The sequence below is a fragment of the Mobula birostris genome, chromosome 13, assembly GCF_030028105.1.
Source record: "Mobula birostris isolate sMobBir1 chromosome 13, sMobBir1.hap1, whole genome shotgun sequence".
Taxonomy (NCBI): domain Eukaryota; kingdom Metazoa; phylum Chordata; class Chondrichthyes; order Myliobatiformes; family Myliobatidae; genus Mobula; species Mobula birostris.
The window spans coordinates 26,559,391-26,583,118 of NC_092382.1; the positions used below are offsets into that span (position 1 = coordinate 26,559,391).

The 23,728-nt window shown below is 46.4% G+C and overlaps 1 protein-coding gene and 1 non-coding gene across 2 annotated transcripts; both read left to right on the plus strand.

Annotated features, from left to right (window-relative positions):
- Window positions 1-2,166: 2,166 nt before the first annotated feature.
- On the plus strand, window positions 2,167-2,357 carry LOC140208761 (U2 spliceosomal RNA). Its single transcript, XR_011888916.1, has one exon. It is a non-coding gene; the product is annotated as a U2 spliceosomal RNA (small nuclear RNA).
- Window positions 2,358-9,711: 7,354 nt separating this feature from the next.
- Window positions 9,712-21,147, plus strand: LOC140208646 (uncharacterized). Its single transcript, XM_072277487.1, has 2 exons — window positions 9,712-9,751; window positions 17,237-21,147. The coding sequence occupies exon 2, from the start codon at window positions 17,615-17,617 to the stop codon at window positions 18,836-18,838; it is 1,224 nt and encodes a 407-aa protein (XP_072133588.1). The 5' UTR covers window positions 9,712-9,751; window positions 17,237-17,614; the 3' UTR covers window positions 18,839-21,147.
- The last annotated feature ends 2,581 nt before the right edge of the window (window positions 21,148-23,728 follow it).

Below are 23,728 nucleotides of genomic sequence, written 5' to 3' on the forward strand. Positions count from 1 at the left end.
TCCATGGTGTCAGGTAGTTTCTTTGCATCCCAATCGCAGTACTCTTGGCAACTCACAGCAGGCTGGTCCCAGGGTAACTCTGTAACCCAAAATCATAGTCATACTTTATTGATCCTGGGGGAAATTGGTTTTCATTACAGTTGCACCATAAATAATAATAAAACCATAAATAGTTAAATAGTAATATGTAAATTATGCGAGGAAATAAGTCCAGGACCAGCCTATTGGTTCAGGGTGTCTGACCCTCCAGGGGAGGAGTTGTAAAGTTTGATGGCCACAGGCAGGAATGACGCTCTGTACTGCATCTCGGTGGAATGAGTCTCTGGCTGAATGTACTCCTGTGCCCAACCAGTACATCATGTAGTGGATGGGAGACATTGTCCAAGATAGCATGCAACTTGGACAGCATCCTCTCTTCAGACACCACCGTCAGAGAGTCCAGTTCCATCCCCACAACATCACTGGCCTTACGAATGAGTTTGTTGATTCTGTTCACACAAAATAATCTGCAGATGCTGGGGTTGTTGATTCTGTCGGTGTCTGCTACCCTCAGCCTGCTGCCTCAGAACACAACAGCAAACATGATAGCACTGGCCACCATAGACCCGTAGAACATGCATCATAAAGACCTGTGGCTAGTACATTCTGCCCAGGAGATGTGCCCTGGCACTGAAGAGCAATCTCCCTGTTCAATCACAGCTACACTACCATTTAAAAGAAAACGATTAAAATAAATTTGAGAAACTTCAGCCTTGCAAACAGCCAAGCTTTAAAGTTCCCAAACCACAGCGGGAGAAAGGCAAAGAAGTCAGAATGTTACAGTGCTGGTTATTTAACATTCTGTAATCTACAACTTAGTATTCTTCTATCACAACAATAGTGTTGAACGAATAGGGTTCACTGCATAGGGTTATTGAAACGCTAATCTGTGGCTGGTCCTGCAAAAAAAAAATTGCTCCCCAGGGATGGACGAAAGGAACTGGGAGAATAATATAACGACAGAATGGCAATCTTTTGAAATAAAATAGGTGCTGGGAATACTTGCCACTTCAGTCAGCATTTTGCAGAGAAATAGAGCAAATGTGTCAGGTTAATGGCTCTTAGAACTGATGAAAGATCACTGCCATGATTAAGAATCACATCTGAATCATTAACTGCTTCTTTCTCTACAGAATGCTGCATTACCACCAAATCCTTTTCAGCATTTTATGCCTCTTTTCCCCAGATTTCCACCTTTTTTTTTCCTCCTTGGAGACGTAGTAAGTGATACAAGCCATAGGTTGGAGAATGTTGTTAAATGCTGGATGGAGCTGGACAAACTTAGGCAAATACGGAATGTTCATAATTAATTCCGGTATTTGGCTGGTGGGATACGGCAGAAAGGCCTTCGGATGTCAGGAAAGTAGTATACCCACATTCTCCCGATTATCGCCGATTTCTTAATGGAACCAGTTCTGGTCAACAAGCTTTCTTTACCAATGAAGTCCAGCCGGACGGTTAGATTATTTTCTGTGGAAATAATCCATTGACTGCAATGCCGTTATTTGCCACATGCCAGCTCACACTTAAATATTGTCCGAGTTGCAACCCTACCCCCTCCCTTTCATCCGACTCTATCCCGTCCCTCTCCCCGACCAACTCAACTACCCATCGTCCCCCATCAAACGACCTCACTTACCCCATTTACAACCCTCTCCTTCTTCGCAATCCCCAGCCATCGCTTCCACCCGATGTTCCTAGCCACCCTCCTCCCGTTTCCGGAGGACCCCCTCCCCAATCACCTGCCCCGCCAGGCTCGCCAAACGACCCGGCCGCAACTTCGCTTCTCTCGCTGCAACGCCTTCCGTAAACGTCATCACGCTTGCAATGACATCAGACGCTAGGGGGCGGGCAGAACAGCTGAGAGGAGGAGTTTGCATACAAACCAGGGCCGCCTCTCTCATTTGGTTGGCGGAATATCCGCTATTTTACATGATCAGCTGTATTCCGAAAGAGATTTCGCGACAAGGGAGAAAAATACAACTTATGTCAAAGACTGAGCGAAATTACACCAAACCTACTTCAAAAGTTGAAGAGAGGTAGGATAAATCGGTGTCCTGTAGACAGTCGGTCCAACTTAATAGAGGGAAGACTAGCAAGATCCGAAAGGGTCCGGACATTTGTGGTATCGCTTCTCGGCCTTTTGGCTAAGATCAAGTGTAGTATCTGTTCTTATCAGTTTAATATCTGATACGTCCCTTATCTGGGGACCATATATTAAATTGATTTTTGGAACAGGGAGATGGAATAGGGGCTTGCTCCGTCCACTCCGCGCATCGACCCGGTATTGCAGTGCCTCCGGGAACGATGCACCTCCCCTCGGAGAAACTAACAACAAATGAAAAATAGAATCCGGTTGTCTCTATGCTTCCTGTTTCTGCCCCGTACTTTTCACAGGCTACATTTGTTTTTAATGAGGGGACACAGCAGCTCAAAGGCAACCATGGGAAAATGGCAACAGAAACAGCACGCACACAATTTACAGCAGTCGTGCATAAAGTCAGGTCGGCAATAAAACACACGCAGACGATTAATAACGAACGTGGGAATAAAGTACACACACACACATCCAAGGGAAAAGTCAATACGATGCCCGAGCCCCTTCACTGTACAGGCACGGCTCAATGCTATCAGGGACAATCACCAACCCTATTCAATGCACAGCTTACCAACAATTTCCTCCAGCGCTGTTCCACGGTTCTCAGCCTGGAATGAAGCAGAGTGGTCCCTCGGAAATGGCAAAGAGAGCGTCCAGCCCTTTTCATGCAGGAAGGCTGAAGTGCCCGGCCCAGGTAATTCACAGGAACGCTAACGGCTCGGTGCCGGCAGGGTTAAGCTGATTACAAGGCCGGTGGTTAGGTGTGCAGTGATGGGCGAGGAGGGGTCAATCCTTGATTGGCAGGGGGCGTGTCTTCTGACCAGGCGTGGGCAGTGCTGTCACGTGACAGTCAGCACAGTCCACCCCTCGGCAGCCTCGCCACTCGCCAGGCGTTCCCGCAGTGAAAAGGAAAGGAATACATCTTACTCTATTTATAAGGTGAACGCTATATCTGACTATACAGAACTAAAGAAAGACAGACGTGCTCTTAAAAATTTGGCAGACAACATAATATACACACAGCGATGATAAATAACGAGAATGAGTGCAATCGCCCAGTTGCCCACCACCCCACCGCCACAAAGCTCCTTCCACAGGGTGCAGAGGTCAGGGTTGGGGATCCATGTCCATGTACAGCTGCCTGCGCGTAAAACGGGGAGGGCTTGTCTCCAGCCCTTGCCTCTGCCCCCACTGCATCTATTCAAGGAGAGTGATACCATCCCGCACGGTCCTCCCGTTAGCTGGTGTCATGAGGGGCAGGATCACTGACTATATCGGGGTGCGCGGTGCTGACCAGGTATCCTGCGACGGTACCGGTCACCCGGGTGTTTTATAAAAATTACGGTCGCAGGCTCCCTGGTAGATGCCGTTGACCAGCGCCCACTCTCTAACAACCCGGGTGCCCTGACTGACCGTACCCCATTGCGGGCGCCAGTGTAGATCCCACTCCAGGAGGGTGGGGTATCGGACCCTCACAGCGGTCACCACCCGATCCCACAGGGTAGAGCCTACCCGGATCTTCGGCTGCGGCGCCCGTGGGGCGTTGTTGATCAGACAGGCTCCCCGGGGCGCTCGCCTCTTGATCAGAGAGGCTCATGTTGGGGCCCCCCTCATCCCACAGCCGGAGCAGCCCCGCGGCCAGGTGCTCGCAACGTGGATCCAACTGCTCCGGCCAGTCCACCGGTTTACCGTGGTCCGCCAGGCCTCAAATCCCTCTCTCGTCGGTCCAGCCGGGAATCCTACGCTCGGTGCCTGTACTGGCCATTTTGCCCCTGTTCCAGAACACTTTCCCCACGCAGCGCCAGTGAGGAAACAGATTCTGCAGGTCTCAAAGTCAAGGGCTCTGGGCTCACAGTCTGGGTAGTGAAGGATTTTATTTACAGAAGGCAAACGGGGGAAAATGGCAACGGAAGCAACACGCGCACAACTTACAGTAGTCGGATCAGCAATAAATCACATTAAATCGCGTGGGGACAAAGTATACAACCACCCTTGACTTTGTGCAGGCGCGGCTCTTCTGCTTAGGGACAATATCCACACTCCCAACCCTATTCAAAGCACAACTCACGGACAGCAGAGTGGTCCCTCGGAGGTAGCACAAAACAGAAAGGGTCATGCACACGTGGGCTGCTTTATAGGTCTGGAAGGTCCAGCCCAGGTGATTCACAGGGAAGCCAATGGCTCGGTGCCAGCAGGGTTAAACTGATTACAAAGGCCAATTACCCGAGGCCAAGTACAAGGCTAATTAACGAGGCCAATGGTGAGGTGTGCATTGATGGGCGAGGCGGGGTCAAACCTTGATTGGCAGGTGACGTGTTTCCGGCCAGGTAAATGGGCAGAGCCGTCACGTGACGGTCCCGACCCCCCCCCCCCCCCCGAGTCCAGATGCCAACTGCGTTTCATTGGCTTTGTATCTGGAGTCGGCACAATGACAAAGCTGCGTCCGGTCTGATCGAATCACTCAATTCAGACCCAAACAGGAAATGTGCAGGTTTCATTTAAATCTCTCCATGTGTATGAACACTAATTACTATTCACATTCCTCCAGTCTCACTGGACAGGAAACATCAAGTGAGAAACAGCAGGAGGTGGCCATTCAGCCCCTCTAACCATCAACAAGATGACGGCTGCTCTCCCATCTCAGCCACATGTTTCTGCCCGATCCTCATTTCCTCGATCCCTTCGGTCTCCACACATCTACCAGCCTCTGTTTTATGTGAGGACGATCACTGAGTCTTCACCGGCCTCTGTGGTGGGGATTTACAGACATTCACCACCCTCGGAGTGGAGACATTTCCCCTCATCTCAGTCCCGGACAGTCCACCTCCTTTTTCAGAGACTGGGATCCCTGGTTCAACCGGTAATGATATTGTGCATTTCAATGTGTTCACCTCTCAGTCCTCGATTCTCTAAATGAAAGGGTTATCGCATTTGATCTTTCTTCACATGATGACCCCACCACTCCAGGGATCAGTCTGGTGAATCTTCATTGCACTCTCTATAACAAATACTCTCTAACCTCTTTGTTAATCCTCTATGGAATTAATTTCCATCTTCTTCAGCCCCGTGTTGCCCCAACCACTCACCTCCCACCCCGTCACTATTTCCACCTTCCCACCTCCCCCTCACCTGGATCCACCTCTCACTCCCCAGCTCTTGCCCCATCCCCACCCCTCACCTCTTTTCTCGGACTATTTCCCGTCCACTCTCAGTCCAGAGGGAGGGTCTCGGCCCGAAATGTTGACGGTCCATTTCCCTCCACAGATGCTGCCCGACCCACTGAGTTCCTCCGACAGTTTGTTCTTTGGTCTGTGTGACCCGTGTTAGTGTGGGGAGCGGGATTTTACACCATATTCCCGGTACAGTCTCAACAAAACACAAATAATTGTCACTTTGCCCGGACCATCGGCCCCGCTTGCAGGGCAACAGTCTGCCGGTGTTTGCCCCCCAATGTGGTGAATCGCCACCACCGTGGGCTCAGACATTTCCACAGATGAGCCCCTCCTGTCCCCACCGGGACAAACATCCTGTCCGCCCCCTCTCTCCCCGTCTTCATCCTCTCCCTCCCCGGGGAACCGGCATCAAACCGACGGGCCGAGCGGTCTCCTCCTACCTCTCAGCGACACATCAGACTCCGGCCGCAGGAGACGCTTCACAAACGCCCCAACTTCCCTCGGAGGGAAATGGAAATAAATCAGAAAGCGGACATTTACTTTGACGGTTGTCCCGCCGTGACGGAAAATTCGGGAGACGGTGTCATCGGGGGTAACGCCCTCTCGGCTGGTCCGCCTCCACTATTGGTTGTAACCAGTGATTGACATCGTTTCGCACCAATGGGAATGGCGGAGCTCCAGACTCCTCTGTTGACAGGGGTGGGGGAGGGGCTGGTCACGTGATTAGTAGCCCAGCCGTTGAACCGATAAAGCTCGAGCTCACCAGCGCGCGGGGACGTAAGACACCGCGCACGTGCTGACAGATCCCGCTGTGGGGGACCCATGTGTGACGTCAGGAGCGTGGATGCGCCTGTGTGACGTCACCTGTGGGGGAGCGCTCGTATTTAGAAACACCTGAATGGACGGTTCTTATGATTTCGGTGGGACAACAACATTAATCAGGGGTTTCATCACTGAATCCAGTGTTGTGAGATGTAAAGTCCCCTGTTATGTGTCCGGCTGTGCCGTGTTGTTGGTGGAGTGGGCAGCCTGGTGTTTGTCTCGATTCGGGTCACAACACCAGAATTGCCAGCGGGGTCCACACACAGTGTATTAGTGACCAGAAAACCTCCCGTCCCTGCGGTCTCTGTCTCCTGGTAAACTCAACACCCTGACAATGTGGACCAGAGACACCCCTTCCTCTCAGAGTCAGGGGATCACTCAGACAGCTGATCACTGAGAGGAATTATATTTATTGGTCATTAAACTTCACCCAGATTGGTTTGGACGGATTTGATGTGGAGTTCGGGGTGTCACAGTGAAAGGGCCGGACGGCCGAACTCTCTCCGTTGTCCAAACATCTTTCCAGGTGAGGCGACACTTCACCTGTGTATCTGTGAATATATATATGAATAGGGCTTCTTACAATGTCAAGCACTAAACCAAGATGAAAGAAATTTATGAATTCCAGAGCTCCACAGAAATGTAGTGATAGTTAAGACATTAACAAGATTATAGCCTATCACTGCATTTCAGTGTGTAACTGGTACAATAAAACATATAATACTTAATTTAATAATATGACACGGTTGCACTCACTAATTATCACAAAATATAATTAGCAAATAAAGTAACGTTGTTTGCTTAGAAGCCATAGGGTTGTTGGTGAAAAAATTTTACTTTTGTATTAGCGAGTTCTATGTCAATGCATCGGATGACAGATTTACGAGTGAAGTCGAATATTGAAAGGAAAGGACAGAGAGGTCGTGGAGGGCTATCATCTAGTTATCACAACGCCATAAATACAACTTAAGTATACCAACGATGGGCTTGCTCTGCGGCTTGAGATACTAAACAGAAGAACGGCACTTTATTCACAAAATCCTCATAGCCCACAGTGACTGTGCACTGATCCCAGCAATGGAACCCGCCACTGCAGCCCCACAGTGCACTGTGTACAGATTGCAAAACTACGAAAGAGTATGTGAATAGCCTCCCCTCCCCCAACTCCGCTCTTTCTGCGTCACCAGCAGACTGGGACATCTCACGTCTCGCTGCCTCCGCCAGGCCATTAAACTGTGAAGAACTGTGGTCAGGGACTGATTTCTGGGGTACTCCAAACGATACCTCCTTCCGGTCTGAAAACGACCCACTCATCCGACCACACACAACCGGCAGTTTATCGGTCTCCAAAGAGAAAACCTAATCAGGTACTCCTGAGGATCAATACCATTGCTGGCTCCTAGTTTACCACCGTCAAATGCCAGGAGGGACATAATAATCAGAAAGTCTCCAGTCACAGCCGTGTAAATAAAATGTGATCTTAGTAGGTGTGTGGCACATGCTCAGAATGCGAAGGAGACAGACAAACTGAGCCAAGTCACAGACTGAGGAAGGGGAGGAATGATCCATTTTGATACCGAGAGGGAAGCAGAACGTTTCTTATTGTGCCTGATGCCGGAACTGTAGCTAGTTAGAAGATGAAATCTTGTTCCTCCAAATTGTTTTGAGTTGTGACAGTGTTTTACCAGAAGGCACCATGGAGACTAAAATTATCTCAGTTGAAATGTCCTTCACCCACTGACGTGCTTTGTAAACTTTTAGCAGTGTAGAAAAGTCAAAGGATTTGTGTATGGGAATCACAGCCACAACAGGTACTTACTGTCTCTAGTGAGTTCACAATAAATAGAGGCCACATTTCTGTCGAGAGTGAGCAAAGAGTTTTACTCAATCTTCACAGCTGCTGCAACACCAGAAACTTCACATCAGGGAGGAAGTTCAAATTAGCTCCGTGTTAAATGTTTAACCATCACGGTGACTGAAGGCAGCTGCAGGTTCATGAGGGACTGTTACTGTCAGAATCTGCAGTTCTTGCGGCTGCTCATCGCACCCAGGACTGAACCCTGGTCACTGAGCATTGGAGGAGTTTGTTCTGCTGATAATTAGCCTGAAAGTAGACTGATGTTTAATGTTGTGGATCTGTGAAAGATAAATCGGTTCTGTATCAAATCCCGTGTCTCAGGTACTTACTGTCTCTACCACACTCACAATGTACACGAGAGAGGCCACTCGGCCCATCTGGTCCCTGCCCATGTTTCTGTTCCATATCAGTATTTTAAAATCCATCCCTGCCGTTCCCCTCTCACTCTCCCTGTGATGACAGGTTGCAGCTAGTCACCACTCCGTGGGATAGCAGACTTCCCTTGAATTTCATAGAATCATAGAAATCAATAGCACAGTACAGGCTGTTCGGCCCACAGTGTTGTGCCGACCATGTAACCTACTCTCGAAAGAGCCTAGAATTACCGTCGCACATAGCCCTCTATTTTTCTAAGCTCCACGTACCTATCTATTCTCTTTAAAGACTCAATTGCATCCGCCTCCACCACCATCACCGGCAGTGCATTCCATACGCCCACCGCTCTGACTTCTGTCTTGCAAATACTTTCAAACACCTTAACGCTCTGCCCCCGAGTGTTCGCCATTTCAGTCCAGGGAAAAAGCAACTGGCTATTCCACGACCAATGCCTCTCATGATTTTATACACCTGTACGAATTCCCTGCATGATTTTCTCCAGTTTGAATCAGATGATGAGCTCACTGTAGCTTTGACATTCCTCAGGACTCTGGACTAAGGGGGTTAAATTCCTTCTCCGCTGCTCTTTTCAACATTTCGTGTCATTTTCAGTAATTACAAAGACAGTTGGGTTGTTGCAATGCGCCTGTGAAGTCCGACAGCAGACTAGCGAGTGAATGTTCGATGGAGCAGAGTCAGAAACTAGAGTTGGCATCCTGAGTCAGGGCTTTGGGGCTCCAAAAGGAAATGGGGCCTATCATTTACAAGGACGAGGAGGAAGTGAATCAGACCGGCAGCATGTGGCTACAAATGAAGGATCAGAAACATCTGGAAACTGGTTAACTGAAAAAAGTGTGGTTAAATTCTGCAAATTACTGGTGGAAATCAACAGATCAGACAGCAAATGTGGAGAGGAATAAATAGACAACGATTAGGCCGAGCTCCTTCAGAATGCCTAGACTGTGTGCTCCTCTGCTTAGTTGCTGCCTGAACTGCAGAGTTGCTTCAGCATTTTGTGTGTGTGCGTCTCTGCATTTCCAGTAACAGCAGAACCCCTTGTGTTTTATATCTATATTTTTAAGAGGATTGTACTTTGGCATTAGATACATGTTGATATTGAGCATATTGTTTACGGGAGCCGCTTTCTGCGTTAAAACAGTTGCTGAGTATTCTATATACACAAAAAAACTGAGGTGGACAAGGAACTAGTGCTTGCAGAAACTATTAATGGCACCGGGATGACCCATAAGGGCCTGCGTTAAAAATTTCGCCGGCGCTGAAGCATTGATCAAATGCGCAGGCGTCAAGGTTGATGACGTTGGTGAATATCACGCATGCGCGTAGTACACAAAGGCCTCGGGATCACGGCTCCAGGATCGGGCGCAGGTAAGCGAGAATCTCGGGGCGATGCTGTGACTCCGGACTCCGTGACCCGCAATCCCGGGACAGTCCTGCTCTCTTCCCTCTCTCTCAGCCCCACCATCCGTACACGGGCCCCGGGGAGCTTCCGGCTGATGAGGGAATGGGAACCGATGGGTCTCTCAGACAGAGCTGAGCTCCAGCTGTCTAAATGCAAGGATCGGGAACTCGGAGAAAGGGAACAAAATCTTTTACATCAGCTGTTGTGAAAATCACCTTTGTTCTGCCTCCAGTCACAAACAAGAGAAAATCTGCAGATGCTGGAAATCCGAGCAACACACACAAATTGCTGGAGGAACTCAGCATTAGTACTCTTTTCCATAGATGCTGCCTGGCCTGCTGAGTTCCCCCAGCATTTTGTGTCTGTTGCTTGTTCCACCCCCTCTTGTTCTGGACTTTTCTACCCGTGAGAACATGTTTTGTCCCACTCTCTCTGGGTACATAATGATATCAAACGCCTTTGTCCAGGGCAACAAGTAGCTTTCACATCACAAATGTGCCAGACTCCAATGAGACAGACTACTGCCCTTCCCTTCATATGCATTGGCATTGCCATCACTGAGTTCACCACCGTCAGTCACCTGGGGGAGGGTTCAGGGGAAATATTTATATACAACACAGAAACTGGTGTTACCTGTGTGTATTGTGGTGATGCAAAAGTTGCTGGAGAATTTGCAAGTGGGACGAAGTGGTGTGATATTTGGAATTCTGACTTTTTAAAGTGTCATTTAGCAAGAGAAACACATATGGACAATGTGCAAAAGCTCTGGTGGGAAAATCCTTTATTACCCGTTACAGGCCTGCTACATAAATTGTGTGAGAGTGTAGATGAACTCGATCGAACCCAGAGGAGATCAAAGTTCTTACTGACAGTGATTTGCTGGCTGTTGAAATAAATACCTCGCTATATAAAATTCATTATGCACATGTCACTGGTTAAAAGAATGCACAGTTTAAGCTTTATGTGCACACTGGTCATTACAAATTAGAGGGGACATTGGTGGGAAGGTGGGGAGACCTCCAGTGTCCCTGATGCCCTCACCTACAAGATGTGCATCCAGCTGCAGCTTGTAACCCTGCACTTTACGGAGTTGGAACTTGAAATGGATGAATTCCGGATCATCCAGGAGTCGGAGGGGGTGATAGATATGACATGAAGAGAGGTGAGTTACACCCAAGGTGCAGGACACAGGAAACTGGGTGAGAGTCAGGAAGGGGAATGAGGTTAAATAGCCATCACAGAGTACTCTTGCTGCCATCCCACGCAACAGCAGGTGGACCACTTTAGAAACTGTTGGGGGGATTACCTGGCAGAGGAAAGTCAAAGGGCTGATAGGGGATTCGGTATTTAGCGGAACAGAACAAGAGGGGACTGATATCCTAGTGGTAATGCTTCTAGTGTGGGGTGAGGGGTGATGAGGTTAAAATAAGTTGTAGGGGGAATGGGAACCAGAATGACAGAACAGATAGTGGAGAGATTGAATTGAATTGACTTTATTACATACATTCTTCCTAGACATGAGGAGTAGAAATCTTTGTTACTTTTATGTCTAAATGTGCAATGTGTAATTTATAGTAATATATAATAAATAGTTTGTACATAGGACAGTCAATATAAAGTAGAAATGCAATTGTATCAGCATGAATTAATCAGTCTGATGGCCTGGTGGAAGATGATGTCCCGGAGCCTGCTGGTCCTTTTGCTGTGGTACCGTTTCCTGGATGGTAGCAGCAGGAACAGTTTGTGGTTGTGGTGAATTGCGTCCCCAATATCCTTCGGGCCCTTTTTACACACCTGTCTCTGTAAATGTCCTGAATAGTGGGAAGTTCACATCTACAGATGTGCTGGGCTATCTGCACCACTCTCTGCAGGTTCCTGTGATTAAAGGAAGTACAGTTCCCATACCAGGCAGTGATGCAGCCAGTCAGGATGCTCTCAATTGTGTCCCTGTAGAAAGTTCTTAGGATTTGGGGCCTTATCCCAAACTTCTTCAACCGTCTGAGGTGAAAGAGGTGCTGTTGTGCTCGTTTCACAACACAGCCGGTATGTACAGACCACGTAAGATCCTTGGTGATGTTTATGCCGAGGAACTTAAAGCTGTTCACCCTCTCAACCCCAGATCCATTGATGTCAATAGGGGTTAGCCGGTCTCCATTCTTCCTGTCATCCACAATCAGCCCCTTTATTTTTGTGACAATGAGGGAGAGTTTGTTTTCTTGACACTAGTCAGATGTTGTTCAGACCTCAGATAGATTCAGCAATCAAATGGTTGAGCATGGTGTGATGAATGTGGTGAGCTGTGTATATCACAATGCAAGAAGCATCGCAGGAAAGCCAGATGAGCGCAGGACAGGGAATTATGATATTGTAGCCATTATTGGGACTTGGTTGCACCGAACAGTCTGAGGGATTTAGAGGAACCAATTTGTAGAGAGATGGCAGACCATGCCAAGAAACAAAGGTTGATTCAGTAAGTGATTTTATCTTTCCATATATTGACTGGGACTCCCATACTGTAAAAGGACTAGATGGGGTAGAGTTTGTCAAATGTGCCCTTAATCAGTAATTAGAATTCCTGATGTAGAAGTGTGCAATAAGCTGTTAGGAAATGATCCAGGGCTGGTGACAGAAATTAGTGATCATAATGCCATGAGATTCAAAGTAAGTATGGGAAAAGAGAGGTCTGGACCATGGGTTGAGGTTCTTAATTGGAGAAAGGTCAATTTTGATGGTATCAGAAAGGATCTGACAAGTGTGGTTTGGGACAGGCTGTTTTCTGGCAAAGGAGTACTTGGCAAGTGGGAGGCCTTCAGAAGTGAAGTTTTGAGGGTGTCTAGTTTGTTTCTGCCTGCCAAAATAAAAGTTGAAAGGTAACTGATGCAGGGAACCTTGGTTTTCAAGAGATATTGAGGCCCCAGATATTTTGTTCCCCTAAATGCCTGAGACTGTTGGGTGCCACCAAGACTCATTAATGACTACAATGTCATAATTCCACACCCTATGCTCAGCTGACTTTTTTTTACTCATCTTCTGTTGGTTTCTAAAAGCTTCCTAATAGTTTTTGCTCCTTTGTTTACCCTCTCTTTGGCTTTTATGTTGGCTTTGGCATCTCATTTCAGCCACGGTTGTGTCCTCCTGCCTTTCCAATGCTTCCACTTCTTTTGGATGTATCTATCACTCAACTCCCGAATTGCTCCCAGAAACTCCAGCCATTGCTGCTCCATTGTCACTCCTACCTTTTCCCTTCCAACCAACTTTGGCCAGCTTCTCTGTCATAGGAACATGGAGGACTTCCGTACAGAAACAGGCTATTTGGCCCATCTAGTTAATGCTGAAAAAACATTTAATCTGTAACGCAACTATCTGCACCGGGACCATCGCCCTCCATACCCCTGTCATCCAGGCTCCCATCCAAACTTCTCTTATTTGTGAAAAAGAGCTCATATTCACCACTTGTGCTGACATCTCATTCCATACTCTCACGAGCTTTTCCACATGTTCCCATTAAATTTTCACCTTCCCTACGTACCCATGACCTCTGGTTGTCATCCCACCCAATCTCAGTGGAAAAAGCTGCTTGCATTCACCCGATCTATACCCTCATAATTTTGTATACTTCCAACAAATCCTAAAAGCAATGTATAATTCCCTAGTTCATGATTAGAGCCTTTTTGAGGTGTATAAGATGATGAGGGGCATTGATCACGTAGATAGCCAGAGGCTTTTCCCCAGGGTTGAAATGGCTAACATGAGGGAGCATAGTTTTAAGGTGCTTGGAAATAGATACTGGGAGATGTCAGGGGTAAGTTTTATTACACAGAGAGTGGTGGGTGCGTGGAATGCACTGCCAGCAGTGGTGGTCGAGGCAGATACAAGATGGTCTATTAACAGCCTCTTTGATAGGTACATGGAGCTTAGCAAAATAGAGGTCTATGTACTAGGGAAATTCTAGGCAGTTTCCAGAGTAAGTTACATGGTTGGCAGAATATTGTGGGCTGAATGGCCTGGAATATGCTGTAGATTTCTATGTTCTATGTTGAACAGCGAAATAACTTTGGCTATCCTACAATCCTCTGATAATCCCCTGTCACTAAGGATGATTTAATTATCTCTGCTAGGGCCCCGACAATTTTTGCACTTGCCTCCCATAGGGTTTGAGGGAGCACCTTATCATGCCCCGGAGATTTATCCACCCTAATCTGCCTCAGGATGGCAAACATCTCCTCTTCTTTAATCTGTACAGGGTCCACGATTTTAATGCCGCTTTTCCACACTCCTACAGACCCTGTGTCCATCTCCTGAGTAAATGGGATGAAAAATATATTTGAGATCTCCCCCATCTGCTTTGCTTCCACACGTGGATTGCAATTCTGGTCTTCCAGAGGACCAACTTTATGCCTTGCAATCCTTTTGCTCTTAAGCTATTTCCAGAATCCCTGAGGATTATCCTTCATCTTTTCTGTGAGGGGAATCTCATGCTTTCTTTTAGCTATCCTGATTTATTTCTTATGTGTTCTCTTGCATTTGTTATACTCCATAAGAACCTACCTGCCTATCCCTGTTCTGCAACTCCATTTTGTGCTTCACCAGGGTCTCAATATCTCTTGAAAACCGAGGTTCTCTACAGTTTCTATCTTTACCTTTTATTCTGACAGCCACATACCCGCCTTGTACTTTCAAAATTTTGCTTTGAAGGCCTCCCATTTAATAGGCAAACCTTTGCCATAAAGCAGCCTGTCCCAGTCCACAGTTGCCAGATCCTAGTATCTAAATTCCAGCTGTTGATCCATGCCCTGAACACATTCGCCTTTCCTACGCTGCTCCTTGTATTGAAATGTACAGGGCTCAGCATATTCACTGCACCATGCTCAACTTTTTCATTCCTGTCTTTGTCTGAGGTCTGAACAACAACTGTCTCCACAACCCCTCCACTATCTGTTCTGTTATTCAGGCTCCCATTCCCCCTGCAACTTTAGTTTAACCCCCCTTACCCCCACCTCACACCATGCAGCTCTATCAGCCCTTTGTGCTTCATCTCTCAGATCAATAAAAAGGAGGCGCATACCAGGTACAGGCAGATAGGAACAAATGGGGTACTTATGAAGTACAGGAAATTCAAGTGAACACTTATGAAAGAAATAAAAGAAGGCATGAGGTTGCCCCAGCAGACAAGGTGAAGGAGAATCCTCGGGGATTCTGCAGATATGTTTAGAGCAGAAAGATTGCAAAGGAATAAATTAATCCTCTGGAAGATCAGAATGGTAATCCATATGAGGAGACTAAATAGATGTGGGAGATTTTTTTCTGCATCTGTATTTACACAGGAGATGGACACAGAGTCTATAGAAGTGAGGCAAAGCAGCATCAACTTCATGGACCCTGTACAGATTACAGAGATGGAGGTGTTGGCTGTCTTAATGCAAATTAGCGTGGATCAATCCCCAGGGCCTGACAAGTTGTTCCCTGGGACTCTGCGGCAGACAGGTGCAGAAATTGTCGGGGCCCAAGCACAGATATTTAAATAATCGTTTGTGACAGGTGAGGTACTGGAGGATTGGAGAACAGCCAATGTTGTTCCACTGTTCAAGAAAGGCTCTAAAAATAAACTAGAAATTATACGTTGGTGAGCCCATCAGTAGTGGGAAAGTTATTGGAATGTGTGTGCAGGAGCCAGATATAGAAGTATTTGGATTGATGTGGACTGATTAAGGATAGGCAGCATAGCTTTGTGCACGGTAGGTCATGTCTAACCAATCTTATAGAGTCTCTCGAGGGAGTTATCAGGAAATTGGATGAAGGCAAGGCAGTGGATGTTGTCTACATGGACCTTAGCAAAAGCACTTGACAAAGTCTCATATGGGAGGCTGGTCAAGAAGGTTTAGTCACTCAGCATTCAAGATGAGATAGTAAATTGGATGAGTCACTGTCTTTGGGAGAAGCCAGTGTGTGGCAGTAGATGGTTGCCTCTCTGACCGGAGGCCTGTGACTAGCGGTGTGCCACAGGGATCAGAGCTGGATCTGTTGTTGTTTGTCGTCTGTATCAGTAATCTGAATGTTAACATGGTTAGCTGGATCAGCAAATTTGTGGATGACACCAAGATTGGGGTGTAGTGGACAGCGAGGAAGACTGTCATGGCTTGCAGTGCAATCTGGATCAGCTAGAATAATGGGTTAAGAAATGTAAAATGGAATTTAATGGAGACAAGTGTGAGGTGTTGCATTTTGATAGGACCTGGGTCTTACACAGGGAATGGTCGGGCACTGAGGAGTGCTGTAGAAGGAAGGGATCTGGGAATACATGCCCATAATTCACTGAAAGTGGTGTCACAGTTAAATAGGGACAGAAAGAAAGACTTAGGCAAATTGGCCTTCATCAACCAAAGTACTGAGTACAGGAGACGGATGTTTTGTTGACATTGTACAAGACAATGGTGAGGCCTAATTTGGAGTATTGTGTGCAGTTTTGGTCACCAACGTGCAGGAAAGATGTAAGAGATGTTGAAAGAGTTCAGAGAAAATTCACAAGGATGTTGCCAGGTCTGGAGGACTTGGGTGAAAGGGAAAGGTGGAACAGGTCAGGACTTTATTCCTTGGAACGTAGAAGATTGAGTGGAGATTTGATGGAGTATATGACAATTATGAGGGATATAGATAAGGTAAATGCAAGCTGGCTTTTACCACTGAGATTGGGCGGTACTACAACCAGAGGCCATGGGTTAAGGGTGAAAGGTGAGATGTTAGGCGCACATGAGGGGAAACTTCTTCACACAGACGGTCATCCGGGTGTGGAATGAGCAGCCAGCACAAGTGGTGCATGCGGGCTCAATTTCAACATTTAAGAGGTTTGTATAGGTACCTGGATGGTAGGGGTATGGAGGTGGGTAGTTTAAATAGTTCAGCACAAACTAGATGGTCCAAAGGGCCTGTTTCTGTGTTGTAATTTTCTGTGACTGTGACAAGAACCTGAAATAATACAAAAATTCACTCCAAGTCCTTTTAACAGCTGTGCAGACCAACCATTCATCTCAGCAGGAATTGTTTATATGACATTAAAACTGTGGCACTTTAAGTTAATAATACATAAAAGAAAATCCCAGATGCATGTCAAGAAAGACTATTTGCGTGAGACTGTTTCAGTTACTGTGGGGCCAGGCACCCATGCTGCTCAGCAGGAACAGGGAATAATACCAATGGAGAGAGTCAAACTGAGCCAAGTCACAGATTGGAAACGGCAGAAATGCCCCATTCTGACAGAGACAGGAAGAGCATCAGGGAATTGATGGTCATTCCAGATACCAGCACTGTGCCCAGTCAGAAGATGATTTCTCTCTCCAACTTGGGTTGAACCTCACTGTAACTGTGTGATACCAGATCAAACCATGGCAACTCAAGTAATCTCTTCTGAAATGTTGTCCTACACCGACTGATGGATTTTGTAAATCTTCTTACAGGTTAAAAACGAGAAGGAATTTGTCTACAGGAATCTCAAACACACACGCCAGTTTTGCTGTCTCTGTCTGGATATTTAAGAAGTGGAGCAAGGGATTCAATCGGCCATCCTTCCAGCTCAGACTGTGGGGAGGGATTCACTCGATCATCTGACGGACTGGCATTCCCGTCATTTTACACAGTGGGAAGGGATTCAGTCGGTTATCTCAATTCAAGGTACATCAGCAAGTTCACACCGGACAAGGCCATTCATCTGTTCTGTGTGTGAGAAGGAATTCAGTCAGTCTTCCCACCCTTGGACTCACCAATCAGTTCACACTGGGCAGAGGCTGGTCATCTGCTGAATTTCTGGGAAAGGATTCACTTAGTTATCTGACCTAATGGCTCACCAGCGAGTTCACACTGGGGAGAAACCGTTCACCTGCTCAGTCTGTGAGAAGAGATTCACTCACTCTTACACCCTACAGAGACACCAGCGAGTTCACACTGGGGAGAAACCATTCACCTGCTTAGAATGTGGGAAAGGATTCACTCAGTCATCCCACCTACAGAGACATCAGCGTGTTCACACTGGGGAGAAGCCGTTCACTTGCTCAGTCTGTGGGAAGGGATTCCCTCAGTCATCCACCCTACAGAGACATCAGCAAGTTCACACTGGGGAGAAGCCGTTCACCTGCTCAGTCTGTGGGAAGGGATTCACTCAATCATCCAACCTACAGAGTCATCAGCGAGTTCACACTGGGCAGAAGCCGTTCACCTGCTCAGAATGTGGGAAGAGATTCCCTCAGTTATCCCACCTACAGAGTCATCAGCTAGTTCACACTGGGGAGAAGCCGTTCACCTGCTCAGTCTGTGGGAAGAGATTCACTCACTCATCCAACCTACAGACACATCAGCGAGTTCACACTGGGGAGAAGCCGTTCACCTGCTCAGTCTGTGGGAAGGGATTCACTCAGTTGTCCCAACTACAGAGTCATCAGCGAGTTTACACTGGGGAGAAGCCGTTCACCTGCTCAGAATGTGGGAAAGGATTCACTCAGTCATTCAAACTACTGGCACACCAGTCAGTTCACAGTGGGGAGTGGCCATTCACCTGCTCAGAATGTGGGAAAGGATTCACTCAGTCGTCCAAACTAATGGCACACCAATCAGTTCACACTGGAGAGAGGCCATTCACCTGTTCAGACTGTGGGAAGGGTTTCACTTGGTCATCCGACCTACAGAGTCATCAGCGAGTTCACACTGGGGAGAAACTGTTCACCTGCTCAGACTGTGGGAAGGGATTCACTAGGTCATCCTACCTACAGAGACATCAGCAAGTTCACACTGGGGAGAAGCCGTTCACCTGCTTAGAATGTGGGAAGGGATTCACTCAGTCATCCCACCTACAGAGTCATCAGCGAGTTCACACTGGGGAGAAGCCGTTCACCTGCTTAGAATGTGGGAAGGGATTCACTCAGTCATCCACCCTACAGAGACATCAGCAAGTTCACACTGGGGAGAAGCCGTTCACCTGCTCAGTTTGTGGGAAGAGATTCACTCAGTCATCCACCCTACAGAATCATCAGCGAGTTCACACTGGGGAGAAGCCATTCACCTGCTGAGAATGTGGGAAGGGATTCACTCAGTTGTCCCAACTACAGAGTCATCAGCGAGTTTACACTGGGGAGAAGCCGTTCACCTGCTGAGAATGTGGGAAAGGATTCACTCAGTCATTCAAACTACTGGCACACCAGTCAGTTCACAGTGGGGAGTGGCCGTTCACCTGCTCAGAATGTGGGAAAGGATTCACTCAGTCGTCCAAACTAATGGCACACCAATCAGTTCACACTGGAGAGAGGCCATTCACCTGTTCAGACTGTGGGAAGGGTTTCACTCGGTCATCCGACCTACAGAGTCATCAGTGAGTTCACACTGGGGAGAAACCGTTCACCTGCTTAGAATGTGGGAAGGGATTCACTCGATCATCCATCCTACAGAGACATCAGCGAGTTCACACTGGGGAGAAGCCGTTCACCTGCTCAGAATGTGGGCAAGGATTCACTCAGTCATCCCACCTACTGGCACACCAGTCAGTTCACAATGGGGAGTGGCCATTGTTATGAATCCCTAGATTTTGTTTGCTGTGGACTGTCATTTTGAGAGAGAGAGAAAGAGTAAGAATGGAAATCAGTCTGACTTGCATCTTGTTCACATCACTCACAGCTTGTTTAGTTTTAACCGAGGACACAGACACTCAGAGTCAGACGGAGATGAAGGAGGAAAAATGGAAGGATCGGAACAAGGGAACCAGTGGCCAAGGGTCACTGTTTAGAACTTTCCTATACCCACAAGGGTAGGTCAATTATTGATTCAACATACGTTGAATGTGTGGTTGTCACCTCATTTGATCCATAGGAGTGGATCGGATTTGGGGTATCCTGTGAAGACCACTTATGTGTTAACCCTTGCCTGGGTGTGGTGTGGAAATTCACTTGAAGACGATACCCCTTGTGAAAAGTCACTTTTGGTGATAATTTGTATGTGGATTTGGAACGACGACAGATAAAATCTACAGCGACTGTTCTCTCGTTTTACCACCATGGATGCTGTGGAATTCAACGTTATTGCCTTCTCTCGACATTTACCCTGGATTGCAAATATCTCTCTCTCCTCAACTATTCTGTGGTTGAACTGAACTTTCATAGTTTACCATCTGAACACTCCAAGCCTTGAGTTATATTTACCCACATATATACACATAACACTGTTCACTTTTGTTTAGGACTCATTTCTAAAGCGTTACAGGGACAAAATTGGGGCCTGCATCCGATATAGGAAAAGATTTGGAGGCGTATAGATTAATTATCGATTTCATTGGAGAAATCCCTTTTGATTTATTTGTGTGTGGAAAATCAGCAGCAATGGATGTTGATAGATTTCTGGAAGCACCAACCTCTGAGGCATTAAAGGACACCAGAAGGATTGAATTGTTGAGTATTGCTAAAAGGTTAAAACTTGCTAAGGTGAAATCGACAATGAGGAGGTCACAGATGCAGAGGATAATAGCTGAACATTATGTATATGAGGGTGTGTTTAAAGTGGAGGAGTTGGAGGTGTTTCCTGAAAGTAAACCTAGTGAGCTTGGGCTCCCGTACAAGTTAGAAAAATTAAAGATGGAGGCTGTGGAAAGGCAGAGGCAGGTTGAGGCTGCAAAGGCAGGAAAACAGAGAGAAGAGGCAGAAAAACAGGAAGGAAGCAGAAAGACAGAGGCTGTTCGAGCTGGAAAAGATAGAGAGATTGCAGCAAAGGGGTCTAGCGTTAGACTCTGGCGATAAGTTTGAGGCCAGTCGGGAAGTTAAATTGGTACCTCCATTTGACGAGGCAGAGGTTGATAAATACTTTCAGTATTTTGAGAAGGTTGCTCAGGGTTGAAAATGGCCAAAAGAGGGTTGGCCTATTCTCTTACAAAGAGTAATTAAGGGGAAGGCTCAGCAAGCCTATTCTGCTTTGACAGTTGTTGAAGCAGCTGATTATGACATAGTGAAACAGGCTGTGCTCAAAGCTTACGAGGTCCCAGAAGCATACAGGCAAAAGTTTAGAAATTTGAGGAAATCTGTGAACCGGACTAATATGGAATTTGCTTATGAGAAGTTTGTGTATTTTGACCGCTGGTGCACATATAAAAATGTAAATGATGATTTTAACAGCTTGAAAGAGTTGGTTTTAATTGACGAATTCAAAATGTGTGTCCCTGATGACATAAAGATGTAATTAAATGAAAAGGATGCTGCCACTTTGCAGGAGTCTGCTAGATTACCAGATGTGTTTGCTTTAACTCATAACATTAAGTTTACCCCGAATAAGAGCTTCCAAAAGAGTAGCAGGGATAACCAGGGTAAACCAGAAATTAAAGCTGGGACTAGTGACGAGACTAAGGATGAAGGGAAGCAGTTGAAGGAGAAATATTCTGGTCTTCCTTGTTACTATTGTAAGAAAGCTGGTCATATGGTGGCTAATTGTTCTGTCCTGAAGAAGAAAAAGGAAAAGGAGGCAGTCCCACATGCCTGTGATCAGTATGTTGAAGCACCTATAAACCCACAGGGTTCTGAACATTCTGCTGAGGCTCAGTTAAGGACTGAGAGGTCTGACTGAGTTAAGAAGGGATTCAATCATTTTATGTCAGATGGGTTTGTATTAGTAATGGAAGGGTCAACACCGCTACCAGTGAAAATTCTTCGAGATACTGGGACTTCTCAGTCACTTATATTAGTTCGGTGATGAGACTGACACTGGTGAGGTAAATCTTATTAAAGGCATTGGGGGCAGCATTGTTTCTGTGCCATTGCACAAGGTAACTTTACAGTCAGGGTTTGTTTCGGGACCTGTTAGGATCGGATTATGCTCCAGTTTACCGGTGGAAGCTGTTACTTTGCTGTTAGGGAATGACCTGGCAGATGGTAAAGTTGTTCCTGCAGTGCAGTTGACAACTAAGCCAACCACTGACGACCCACAGATGGATTTTAACATTTGTCACAGTAACTCAAAGTATGGCTAAAAAGTCTGCCAATGCAGACGGTTCTGTGCAGCATGATTCTGATACCTCTGATTGCCAAAATCAGGTTGACCAGGATTCAGGTTATGATGACTTGTCAGGGACCTTTCAGCCTTCATTGTTCCAACAGGATTCAGGTAGTAAGTCTGATGAGAAAGATTTATCCCTGTCTAGGAAGGAGTTTATAGCAGAACAGAACCGAGACCCTGAGATTGAAGCTTTATAAGAAACATCTCTCTCAGATGATGAGATTAAGAAAATGTCAGTAGGGTATTATCTCAAGGATGGAGTGTTAATGAGGAAGTGGAGGCCACCTGCTATACCTGCGAGTGAGGAATGGACAATTATTCACCAAGTTGTAGTTCCTGAATTTTATTGGACTGAAATTTTAACTTTGGCCCACAGTATGCCCTTAGGTGGCCATTTTGGAGAGAATAAAACTGTAAACAGGATTATGAGAGAATTTTTCTGGCCTAATTTGAGGAAAGATGTTGTGACCTTTTGCAGATCCTGTCACACTTGTCAAGTTGTGGGTAAACCTAATGAGGTCACCCCAGTGACCCCACTCCGGCCTATACCTGCATTCGGAGAACCCTGTTCCAAATTTATAGTGGATTGTGTTGGCCCATTGCCAAAGACTAAAGCTGTCCATCAGTATTTGCTAACTATTATGTGTACTGCATCCAGATTCCCAGAGGCAATACCTCTCAGAAATATTAAAGCTAAAACTGGCGAAGGCTCTAACAAGTTTTTTACTTTATTTGGTTTGCCTTAAGAAATCTAGTCTGATCAAGGAAGTAATTTTACATCTGGATTATTCCAGCAGGTAGTTTATGAACTGGGAGCTAAACAAATTACATCGTCTGCGTACCATCCAGAATCACAAGGGGCTTTAGAAAGATTTCATTCTACCCTCAAAACAATGATTAAGACATACTGTGTTGAAAATGAAAAAAAAACGGGATGAAGGAATACATTTGATTTTGTTCACCGTAAAGGCTGATTTATACTTGTGCATTCGGGATACGCTGTATCCTACACCATAGGCCTGATTTAATTTTTGCGTAGCCCTACGCCGTAGCGAGCATGCGTAGTTGTGTCTGCATCGCTCTGCACTTCACCACCAAAACGCAAGTTGGCAGTGGGGTTTCTCTGACACTGTTGAGCTTCTTCGTGAGAGACATGGACGAGTAAATGCATTTCAAATATTTTCGGATGTCGGCAGGTAGATTTGACGATTTGGTTCATTGTCTCCAACCATTTATTTTGCATCAGTGTACAGACATGGCGGAGAAAAGCAACCGGAAATGCAATGCTACCAAGCGAACCAATCACAGTTGTTGCGGTCTGCATCGCCGCGACGCGTGAGTTACTTTTTTGAAGAGGTTCACGTTACCCTGTGGCGTAGGGTACAGCGTGGGGACGGCGTAGGGTACATAGTGCCTATGGCGTACACTTGACGCACAAGTATAAATCAGGCTTAAGAGAGTTGGTACAGGAATCACTGGGCTTTAGTCCATTTGAACTTGTATTTGGTCATAGAGTGAGGGGACCTTTGACCTTGTTAAAGGAACAGTGGATTGATGGGGATGTATATGTTAACTTGTTAGACTGTGTTTTGAAGTTCAAAAATAAACTACACCAGGCCTGTAGTCTAGCGAGACAAAACTTAGATTTCTCAAAACAAAGTGAAGTGTTGGTTTGATAAGCGGACCAAAACAAAAGAAAATACAAGGTGGGGGATAATGTGCTTGCCTTATCTCCAATGTTGACGATTCTACTTCAAGCGAAATTCAATGGACTGTATGAAATAGTCTCTCAAATTAATGATGTGAATTATGTTATTAAAACACATGACTGACGTAAACTAACACAGGTGGTACACATCAATATGATAAAGCCTTATTCTGGCAAGCAGGCACCATCGGTGAGTGTTGTCAAACATATAAATTTGACAGCC

Coding starts and splice junctions, on each gene's coding strand:
- LOC140208646 (XM_072277487.1), top strand. CDS start 17,615: ATGGCTCACCAGCGAGTTCACACTGGGGAGAAACCGTTCACCTGCTCA.